This window comes from Zalophus californianus, chromosome 3 (genome assembly GCF_009762305.2).
Source record: "Zalophus californianus isolate mZalCal1 chromosome 3, mZalCal1.pri.v2, whole genome shotgun sequence".
NCBI lineage: Eukaryota > Metazoa > Chordata > Mammalia > Carnivora > Otariidae > Zalophus > Zalophus californianus.
In genome coordinates this window covers 107,113,009-107,125,117 of record NC_045597.1, presented here as the reverse complement: position 1 = coordinate 107,125,117, position 12,109 = coordinate 107,113,009, and the positions used below count along the sequence as shown (strand labels likewise).

The window sequence follows — 12,109 nt, the reverse complement described above, 5'->3', positions numbered from 1 at the left end:
GCTAACTGACACAGATATCAGAAACAATAATGTGGGTATAATTTGAAGAAATCTCCAAATATGAATCCCTGAAGTTAAAGCACTCAGTCAAAAGGTCTTTAATGAATAAAATACTTGATAATGCATGCATATTCTAATCCAGAGCGTTGATACTGCATGGCACTTTTTTTTATGGATCCATGATCCAATCATTATGACATTAGAACTCATCTGTGATTTTCTATTTGTAAAAATATCTCTATAAGACCTCCAATTATGTTTCTACTTTTCTTTATAAGAAAACAGAAGCTGTAGAAGAGGTTTCAAGCCTTGCTACAATCGGCGTTGCATTCCTCACAGCAAGTTATGTGATGGTGAAAATGACTGTGGGGACAATTCTGATGAATTGGACTGTAAAGGTAAATGTATGTGGCATCAGCCTAGGAATATTATTATGCTAAGTGTTTCCTGAACTTTTCCACTGTGTGTTCCTGAGACCACCGTGGTTTCACCCTTTTGGTCTATGGCACCTGCTAATATAGATGGACCACACTTTGGTAATTGCTGTTGGAAGGGAGTTAGTAGAATTCATTGACATTATGACTATATTCTCTATTCTCTATTCTGGTTTCTATCCCTTTGCTCACTTCAAAACTCTTGTCATTTCTCATCTCTTCAATTCTACCACCTTGTTTATTGGACATTTCTACCAGAATGTGTAATACTGAATGTACTGCTCCAAAAAATGCTCTCCTTCACTTCCCAATTCTCTGTTTTTCACATGACCTCATCATTTTCCTAGCAACTGGACAGGAAAACTTAGTGTTATCCTTGATTCCTCTTTTTTACCATATTTTATCACCCACATGTCCATATATCAGTAAATCATACAATTCTTTGAAATATCTTTTTCCAATCTGCCTTGAGCCTGGATTAACACAATAGTCTTTTTTTTTTTCCACTTGTAATTCCTTTATTTTCTGCTTATTAGTGCTTTACCAACACTACAACCATAAAGAACACAATTCCAAGTACTGTACTTTTTAGTTTGGGGAGATCAGTCTACAGACTCATTTACTTATATTAGACAAGATTAACCTCATTCAAAACTTTCTCCAGTTTATAAATTCACATAAATAGAGAAATTGAGGCAATTAAACATAAACTTCAGGATCTTATTTTTTAATTCCTAGATTATAAGTTCTTCTGCAGGCTCCAATTACCTGCCCCGTGATCACCAATGGTTATGGTTCAATTTAACTACATCAATTGTCAACCTTTTATGTCCTTAAAGAAAATGTAAATGAAAAATTACAATTCCTTACCAAAAAGTTTAGGGTTTTCCAAATTCCAAATATTTGCTCCCCCCCTTCAATTAGACATTTCAAATAAACTAAAAATAAGCACATCTCAGCTGCAACATTCAATAGCAGTCACTTGATGTATAAAATTTTAACTGTGCTCCCAGTTATTTTAAAACACACAAAAAATGGCTGCCTATCAATCTGTCTGTCACAAGTGAGATATACTACATTTAGGAATTAAGATGAGGGTTTCAAGTTTCCTCCAGTTTAGGCATTTATACCTTTGTGCTTGTCTCGTCTAAAGATGTTACTATAGCATTGATATTTGTACAACTCATGTTTATGTACCTTAAAATGCAATCATTTAAAACACTAAGAATTAAATTTATGGTGGAGCTTTGAGGATTTTAAAAGCAACTAAAATGTTCTCGGATGTTTCTGTCAGCTTCATTTCTAGAGATCCTTCTAAAGCAAAACTGAGAACTTTATACCTTAGTTGCATTTTGAATTCAAAAATCCCTCTGCACCATCAGGAGCCTACAACATAGCACCTTTTCTCATCTGCTTTAAGTAAAATGTGTCAAGAGTTTTACTTTCAATAGTTAACTTTTTATAGCCTTATGCTTCTCATGTATCTTTGGTTAAAGCTCCATTACACAATATGGCCAAAGCACGAAGGACCAATACTGTCCAACTATATGCCATGATACCCCGCTCCATTTTAGTTTTCAGACACCCTCATGAATAAAACCCACTCCACGTTTTCCTGCCTTTGCATTCTACGTTTCTTAAATTTCCTATGTTTAATTCCTTGAGGATCTCTAAAATTAATCCTTAAGGCTATATGAGAACCAGATGCTGCTCACAATTCTGTATCAAGCATTAACATTTGGTTCAAAGAATCATCATAGTACACAATAGTCCTTTAACTCGTCTCCCTGCCTCTACTCTTTCCAGTTAATCCCAAGGTTGTAGTCATGCTATAACATATTATTGAATGTGTTCTCAGAGGGAGTACTGGCACCAATCAGCAAGCCAGGTGACTTAGGTCAGAATCTCAGCCTCAACACTGACTCTGTGTCTTTGGGTAAAATATTTAACAATTCTGTGCCTCAGTTTCCCAAGCTGTAAGAAAAGAGGCAATATTTAAATGAGTATATTAGTATTAAATAAACTCAGAACAGAACTTGGCATATAGTAAATGCTGTGTAAGCATTCACATTGTTTCTTAAATCATGGCCCTGATAAAGAATCACAAATGGAGGGGCGCCTGGATGGCTCAGTTGGTTAAGCATCTGCCTTCGGCTCGGGTCATGATCCCAGGGTCCTGGGATTGAGCCCCGCATCGGGCTCCCTGCTCCACTGGAAACCTGCTTCTCCCTCTCCCACTCCCCCTGCTTGTGTTCCCTCTCTCGCTGTGTCTCTCTCTGTCAAATAAATAAGTAAAATCTTAAAAAAAAAAGAATCACAAATGGAGTCTTGATGTTTGTAGAATAAAGAAGTTTTTTAGTCTGATATCCAAGGCCTCTTAAAATCTGGACCCAACAGAATTTTCTTTCCTTTTTTCTTTTTTTGTTAAGATTTTATTTATTTATTAGAAAGAGAGAGAGAATGAGGAGGGGGAAGGGCAGTGGGAGATGGAGAGGCAGACTTCTCACTGAGCAGGGAGCCCGCTGATGTTGGGGCTCGATCCCAGAACCCTGAGATCATGACCTGAACCAAAGGCAGATGCTTAACTGACTGAGCCACCTAGGTGCCTCCAAACAGATTTTTCTAAACCAATTTCCCTTTAAAAATTTTCATTCACTGAATACATTTCATTGGGTAAAATGCATTAAGGACTGTGACATAAAATTAATAAGTCATCTGCCTGCCCTTAAGGAGTTAAAACTCCAAATAAAGATAGTTATTTAAAGACATGAGGTGTATATCAGGTTTTATGATTATAAGTTTTTTGGGGGGGGTTGCAATCATGTATAAATAAGGTAGAATGATCAAAATAGAAGGCAATTCCAAGTAGAGAAACTACAATCAAAAGCTGCAAATAAATTTGATATTGTTAGAGCCAGATTGTATATTGGCAAGTGGTTTAAAAAAAAAAAAAATCAATGAGGCAAGTTAGAGGAAGGAACCAAAACTTGAAGGTGTTTTTTGATGCCATTTTAAGGAACATGAACTTCACCTTGTAGTCACCAAAAAGTCACTGAAGGTCCAAAAGAGAACCAATACAATCAAATTTACATTTCAAAAACAGGGAGAAAAACTATGCTTGTGCAAATGAAAACTATAATGCTGACATGAGAAAGGCAAAACAGGAGGCTATCAAAGCAGCCAAAGCTAAGAATAAAAAGGAGACAGATACAACAGAATTTTAAAAGGTGGCGTAACAGGTCTTCTTGGGTAATAAACATAGAGAAAACGTGGAAAAGAATAGAAAAGTTTTGTGAGTTTCCCCCCCTTTTTACATTGTTATTTGTTTTTCATTGATTTTTAAATTTATTTTTGTGGGTCTTTTGTTCATGTGGGATCAAGGATAAGATAATAAAGATGTTTTGCATTCTGAGAGTAGAGCACCTGTAGACATTCAGAAGGAACTGTTCCAGAGACATTTAGATAGATAGAGATCTGGGGCTCAGGTAGTGGATTTAGAACAGAAGTGTTAATTTTGGACTTAATCAGAGAGAAAGCTCATAGGATGTATAGAGTAATAGTCGTAGGGAGTACATCAGAATTACCTATTGAAATAAAAAAAAAAAGACACTAATAATATAAGAAAAGGAGAAGTGGACCACAGGACTAACAAAGATTTTCATAAGAAATTATTATTATTATTATTTTTAAGAAGGGAGAATCAGTTAGCTTTGTAAGGTGTTAAGGGAAGGCAAAAGGACAGGTAGAGACTAGGCGGTCACTGAACTTGGCAAATAGGAGATAATCTCTTGGTTACCTTCATGAGAGTCAAGTAGCAGAATGGTAAAGAAAAGCCAGATCTCCTTGGGTTGGTGCAGAAAATGGATGGTGAAGGAGTAAATACAGTGAATAAGACTATTTTTAGGAAAGATTGATGGTAAAGGAAATATGTGAGGTACAGATGGTAGGAGAAGGTGATGCAAAGTTGTGGAAGAGGAGAGAATGTACACAGATCATCCTGTAGCTAGAGAAAGGTTCGGAAGTCACTCTGTCATCTTCGACTATAGGATGTTGGCCAAACATTTGAGTAGCTTACCATCTAAAGTTGACACTAGTTTAGGAAAAGCCAAATACTTGTGAAGATTAAATCAGCTGTTATTTCATATTGCCTATAAAAGATTAAAAATGATAAAATATAGTAAGATACTGGGACTAAGTAGAGGAAAATGGATAAGTATTTGGAAGAAAGAGGAAAGAAACCTAGAAGTAGACCCGCAAAAAGGGCATGTTTTATCAGTTATTTGCAAGCAGGAAAGGAGAATATAATAGACATTAAACTAGGATAAAGATAAAAATATCAAGCTAGAATGTGAAGGAACGCACATGTGCACACATGCACACACACAAACCACCCATTACTTTTTTTTTAAATGTGAATAAAGTAAGACATGAAGAATTTGAATTAGTACAATAAAAAGTCAATATATACAGAGAGAGTTTGATAGACTATGGAGAGAGATGACGGCGAAATCATCTGTAAATTGAAGTACTATTACACTTTTATTTCTTTAGTTTAGATGTTCATAGTAATTAATATTATCATTATCTTTATTCCACAAGGCAGAGTGAAAATGGATGTTCCAAGGAATCAGTTTTGGTTTCTTCTCCTTTTGAAGGGAAGCAAAACCCTAAATCCTTGTAAATCTTTTATAGCTGCCCTGAGAGTTTTAGACACCAGGCTGTCTGGCGGGGTGGAGGGGGCTAGCCTGAAGAGTTGTTTAAAAAGTTTGTCACGCTGATTTCCACTTCTGGTGTGTGAGACGTTGAGTGAATAGGTTGGGGAGAGTACACGGTATCCCTCCTTCTCTCCCTACTGAGATGGGTCTAATTACTCTCCTTGGGAAGTACATGAACTTGCCCGAGTCATCTGGACAACTTTAGGTGACTGAAAAGCTAAGTAGTTCTAACGGAAAGGAAACTGGTGTTAATTTTTTTTTTTTTATATAAATTCAAAGCAAAACTTTGAAGATTCCACAAACAATAAGCAAAGGGGAAAGGATAAGCATCCCTGTAGATGAAATCATCGTTCCTTCTGCATTCCTTTGCATACCCTTAGAGCCTAAGCAGTAAATTAAATAAAAGATGTAGTTTGAAAGTAAACAGAAGAGATATGACAAAATTTAGTTTTTCTTTCTTTCTTTCTTTCTTTCTTTCTTTCTTTCTTTCTTTCTTTCTTTCTTTCTTTCTTTCCTTCTTTCTTTCATCATGTGCTGCAGGCTGGGCAGGGAAGTTGGAAGAGAAAACATTGACTTAAGTTATTTATAAGAAATGTCCTAAAAACCACAGAAAGACCAATCAATGTTATATCTTTCCTATCTCATTAAATATTTTAACTGACATGAAATAAAGAAAGTGGATGAAATAGGAAAATTAAGAAAGTATGTGAGGGAAAGAATGGTTTTACTTTCTCTCTTAGTGCTGCTTTGATCCACAATCCCTGTCAGATCTTCCTTTGTAGTATCTCATTGCTATTCCTGGGGTGGCTGCAGTATGTTTTCACTCACATTTTGTAGGCTTACTTTTACTTTTGGACTATCTGGAGGGAAAAGTCTAGTATTTCTCACTTGGCTTATCTTTATTCGGACTACATTTTTTTCTTTTCTCTCTTTTTCAGGACTTTTAGCCTGAGGAAAAATTGTCAGAAAGCTTTCATATTCACTTGACAAATTAGAGATTCCAACATATTTCTCCCTCAAAAATCACCCTAAGGGTGAAACAAATTTCAATACTTGACTGACAAAACAAAGTGAGGAAGAAATATAGTTGAAGGAACATAGAGGAAGAGGTTTTGGCAAAAGAGGTATTTGCTTAACTATTTAATAAAGTTCCTGAATTCCCATGGATTTCTCCCATCTCCCTCTCCTTCCCTGCCTATAGATACTGGAGATGTTAATTCCCCCAACCATCTTGCCTCTGCTGCATATGAAATTCTGCAACCACGTAGTATGTCCAATTCCAGTGCGACTTAACACCGTGCTTAACCCTCTGGTGGTTCTCAAACTCTATACCAAGCCTTGGACTCTGTGAAGAGAGGATTTGAAGTAAAGGGACAGTCTTCCTATTTGCACATTGCACGTACTATAATAGGCCTGCCTGTCCTCGCCAAGATTCATTAGCCCTATTTTTTATTGGAAAATGGGGAGAAAAACGCATCCTGCAAATATTCTACTCTCTACCCAGTTCTTCTGACTCCCTATCTCACCCTTTCCCCCATGTCTTTCTTTTAAATACTATCTCCTGCGCAATATTCCTATCTCCTAATCCTTCTTTTTAACTTCAAAGTTACACTTTCTTTTCTTCTAGTCAGAGTTCTCCTTTCTTCTTCTCAGAATTCCATCTAAAACTGGTTCTACTTGCTCCACATCTCTACTCTTCTCACAAGGTATTCTTTATGTTCACTTTCACGTGAGAGCCCCAATACAGTTTTTAAAACTCAATTACTGTAATATTGCCAGATCTTCAGCCCCCATAACTATGTGAGATGCTATCCTCATGTTAATGGAGTCATAATTTGCCTCTTCATCCTATCTGCCACCAAATCTCCACTCAGATGGACTCCCTGCCATGTACACAGAAGATTCTCTGTGGAAGTTTGGGGAGAGATGGAGATGATGTGGTGAATTGTAATTGTTCCCACTGGGATTCTTCTGGTATCCTTAAACTCTGTGAGTGTAAGATAGAAACTCAAGGGTATTATGAGGTAAATCTTTGTAGACTGTCTAGGAACGTTACCACTATCTAGAATGTTGTTTCATGGAGAAATGAATCCTGTCTTCTAAATAAAGGGATTATAAGGAATCTTTTGGAACACAATCTCTTAATAGGAGATTGCTGACAGATAGCAAAGTAAGAAACAGAATGTAAATGCTTGTCACGATTACTTTCTATGTTATGTATTCCATTTACTGTTTCTATTGAAAAAAATATATAAAATGTAATAGAAAGGTATATGGAAGAGACTTTGCATTTTAGAAGAACTCTTCGGAACAGTGTATTTATCTCTACTCATAATAGCATTATCTGTTTCATATGATAAGATGTTATTTTTAATGAAGAAAACACTGAAGCAATTATAATTGCAAATTGTAAATAAAACATTTATTCTAATCATCATTTAAACACAAATAAGGATACAGTTGCAAGATACAATTAAATATAATAAGAACGGTGCAATATGAAATACAAATGACATACACACCCTTGAGTAAAATTTGCATATTTTAAGGTAGCATTTTAACCATTTACAATTGATATAATTTCTATTTATAATTAAATAGGCTCTTTAAAATATCAACACTAGTAAAAGTGGCATAATCAAAGAGCCCTTCAGGTTGTATATTTACATAATCAACCTGTGGAAATTTGAATTTTGAATAAAAATCTCACGTAAGTTAATCTAATGTACATAGCACGTCATGCACCTGTTCACAACATATTGCTGGAAACCATTATATGGAAATGAATGTGTGAGCAAAGTGGAGAGGAATATGATTAAGCACAAGCTATTCTGTATAAGGTATATATAATGACAGTAGCATTTTGAAACTGATTTTCATCTAAGCATACCAGGGAATTGGGGAGTCATACTTTCTAACAATAGAGACAAGTCATACCACATTTAGGTTTCTTGGCATGAGGATTCATCTTTCCTATACCAAATGTTAGTGATATGGCCGTGTAAAGGAGTATAGCATAGCATGGAAGACTTTCTAACTTTGCTGAGCGATTTTCTCTGAGTAATAAAGCAAAGGCTCAGCAGTTTCTCCATCTCAGTTTCTGTCTCTGACTGCCTGTCTTTTTATCAAAGCAGGAAATGTTCCACTTGTTTGCAACCAGATTGGGATTTCCCTGTACTTCCTCACCCAGACATTTGCTTAGTGCTATAACCTTGTACTTTGGAAGTTGGAAGGAGAAAGAATTTTCAGCAACATTTGATTTTTTTGTATGTTGGCTTAGTGCTGGACTGATACTGTAATGGGAACCCGGCACAATCCCTTCTCTCATGGAGCTTACAACTTAGTGGAGGAGCAGATATGTAAACAGGCAATTGCAATGAAGTAACAGGGGAAGACATAGGAGGCATCTAACCCAAGCTTGGGGGTGCAGGTGGAAGCCATGGGTCAAGTTAGACTTCCCTGAGTTAAAAAAGCCAAACCAAACAAAATTATATGAATCAGTTAAAATATAGATCTTCCTCAACTTACAGTGCAGTTATGTGCTGATAAACCCATCCTTAAGTTGAAAATACCGTAAATCGAAAATGCATTTACTACACCTAACCTACCAATGTCATAGCTTAGCCTAGCCCATCTTAAATGTGCTCAGAACACTTATATTAGGCTATAGTTGGGCAAAATCATCTAACACAAAGCCCATTTTATCATAAAGTATCGCATGTGTCATGTAATTTAGTGACTACTGAAAGTGAAAAACAGAATGGTGTCTGGGTACGGAAAAGTTGTAAGGGTATTGATTGTTTACCCTCGTGAGCACGGGACTGACTGGGAGCTGTGGCCCCCTGTTGCTGCCCAGCATCAAGTGGGAGTATCTTACTGCATATCTCTAGCCCAGGAAAAGATCAAAATTCAAAATTTGAAGCACAGATTCCACTGAAAGCATATGGCTTTCACACTACCACAAAGCTGAAAAATCGTGTCGAACCATGGTAAGTTCGGGACTGTCGGTACTGAAAATGTTAGAGCAAGGAATCGCTTTTGTCTCATCTATCCACTTATTTATTTACCTGTTTTTCCAGTTTCAACCTGTGCCGCTGTTGAGTTCCGTTGTGCGGATGGGACATGCATTCCAAGATCAGCACGATGCAACCAGAACATAGATTGTGTAGATGCTTCAGATGAAAAGAACTGCAGTAAGATAATCCACTACCTTTTGTTTGTTTATCCCTGGGTACCTTTGGCATTCCATCTAACATGGCCCAGTGTTTCACTGAACCTTGTCCAGAATTGATATGTAATTAACCCCTGTTGTGTAGGATAATTGCATTCTTATTTCTTCAAACGAGGTTAACTTTTCTTGTTTCTGTGACCTGCCTAGAAGGCTTGTAATCTTTGCAGATGAGGTGTTTCTCATTTTTCTGTTTACCTCTTTGTAGATAATACAGATTGTACACATTTCTATAAACTTGGAGTGAAAACCACAGGGTTTATAAGATGTAATTCGACCTCACTGTGTGTCCTGCCAAGCTGGATATGTGACGGGTCTAATGACTGTGGGGACTACTCAGATGAATTAAAATGCTCAGGTAATTCTAGAAAGAAAAAAGTCTTTGCTTTGAGATTTAGAGGCTCATTGTATAAAATAAATTTATTAGGTTTTAGTCTTGATATCCAGTGATGAGGATTAAAATTTAAATAATGTAGACTAATTTACAAGTAATGATCCTGTTCCAAACATGCTCCTTGATCTTTTTTTTTTAAGATTTTATTTATTTATTTGAGAGAGAGAATGAGAGAGAGAGAGAGAGAGCACATGAGAGGGGGGAGGGGCAGAGGGAGAAGCAGACTCCCTGCTGAGCAGGGAGCCCGATGCGGGACTCGATTCTGGGACTCCAGGATCATGACCTGAGCCGAAGGCAGTCGCTTAACCAACTGAGCCACCCAGGCGCCCGCCCCTTGATCTTTTTTAATGAGTTATGAAATGATACTCAAGAAATCTGTTCTGTATTTGGATCAATTTCCTTTTAATGTTCAGTTCATGATTAATCCTCTTAGAGTTGGTGATTAAGCCTTAAAATCCATGATCTCTAAAGTTGCCACGGAAGTATCACACACTGAGAAAAAAACTATCCACAGACTAAAGGGAGAGAGACAATGCTTCTCACCACCAACTTTACTCAATGCCATACAGCTTGCATGGTCATGTTAGGCTGTTTGATCAGGTTTACACAATCTTTTGACATAGTAGTATGGATAATAACAATTATCACTGGGTCAAGGTCGGAAAGGTTTATTTATATACAGAAGCTCTGAAAGTGTCATTTGTATTCTTAGCAGAATGCGTTCCATCTTTATATACAGAAGCTCTGAAAGTGTCATTTTGTATTCTTAGCAGAATGCGTTCCATTAAAAAGTCTTGATCCTGTCCCTATCTATTTCAGAGAACAAATTTTTTAAAAAATACAGGGAGTAAAGGTGTTAAATTACTATAACTGGAAGTAGATATGATTTATAGGAAACTATTAAATGTGTCCTCATACTGTATTTCTCTCCTTATCCTGCCGCTACACTCATTTTTCCATGCTTAGTTGACAAATAATCATTTTTAAAAATATTTTAAGAAATTATATCCATAGGTGTTCTATACAGCACACACACACAATCCACTGTGAAGAACTGATATTCTTAATAATTCATAATCTATCACTTAATTGGGCAATAGCAGATTCCTTTGTTTCCTTGCTTAACGATGTGTAACATTCTATGATATAATTTTTGTTCTTTCTGGGTTTGAAAAGCTAGCTGCAACCTAGGAGGAACTGGAGAACCTTTCTGGTTCTCTGGAGGGCTTTTACATGCACTGGTGACTGTGGCTCGTGGCTCACCACAACTCTTCCACATCTTACTTTTAATCACATAAAGCATTTTAAAAGAAATATAGTAACATTGATTTAGACTCATGGAACCTGGGTGTCTAGATTCTTAATCAATTGTTCTTTCTTCAACAGTTATGTATCTCATTGTAGCTGTAGTTAATTTTTAAAATTAATATGAAGGCAACATATAATAGATACCCATTAAACATATATATATAAACATATTACATATATATGTAAAACTTTGTTATCTTTACATATTTCTAATATTAATAAATTATTTTAAAAGTTAACTTTTAATATTAATATAAAATTGTGTTTATAATGGGGAAGAAAGAAAGGGGAGCTCGTGCAGACTGATGAGACAGGTAGACAGTCGGACAGGAAGCCAGTAAGAGGTTAGTCTAAATACCTTAGGTTGTATCTAGGCTAGTCCTAAGAAAAAGTAAGACATAAATCACACTCAGGACTTTTTGGTTTAGTGGTGAATTCTGTCAAAAATTTTATTTTCATCTTCAATCTATGAAGTTAACATTTGAAAAAATAAAATGGAATTGTTATCTTAATACAGTTACAGTGGATTATTGTAGTATGATTATTATCATGTGAATGGATTATTACAGTGTGACATATACTCTAAGATTTGGTTCCAAATTGGCTATGGGCCAGTCTAAAACTGTAAACTTGAAGGTGCAGGGAGGCCAATGACATTCAGTAGAGAAAAATCTAATATTTTATATGTAGTTTGGGAAGTTATAATTATAACAACACTCCCCAACCTAAAAATATATATAATTTACAAATAATTTTACATACAAATACTTATTATTCTCATGATATTTCTGTAAGGTGTAACGATTTTAGAGATTCTGTTGTAAGTTGTCTTTCTTTATAAAGTAGAGAGTGCTTTTATAAACCTTGTCAAAGTGTACTCGGAATATAGGACAGCAGGAACACCATGCCCACTTTCTCAGTAAAAATGCACTAATGTTTTTATAATGTTATTTATATTTATGAATATGGAATTGCAGATATTTTCCACCAAAAATGTTTCTTTGGCCTTAGGCTCATTCACTTTATAATT

General features: G+C 36.0%; 1 protein-coding gene across 1 annotated transcript in view; it reads left to right on the top strand.

Moving 5' to 3' along the window:
• The window catches only part of LRP1B (LDL receptor related protein 1B), a 1,883,216-nt gene that overhangs the window by 1,584,700 nt on the left and 286,407 nt on the right, over positions 1-12,109 (top strand). Inside the window, 3 exon segments of the mRNA XM_035726875.1 lie at positions 279-398; positions 9,229-9,342; positions 9,586-9,735. Coding sequence (XP_035582768.1) covers positions 279-398; positions 9,229-9,342; positions 9,586-9,735 — 384 coding nt within the window.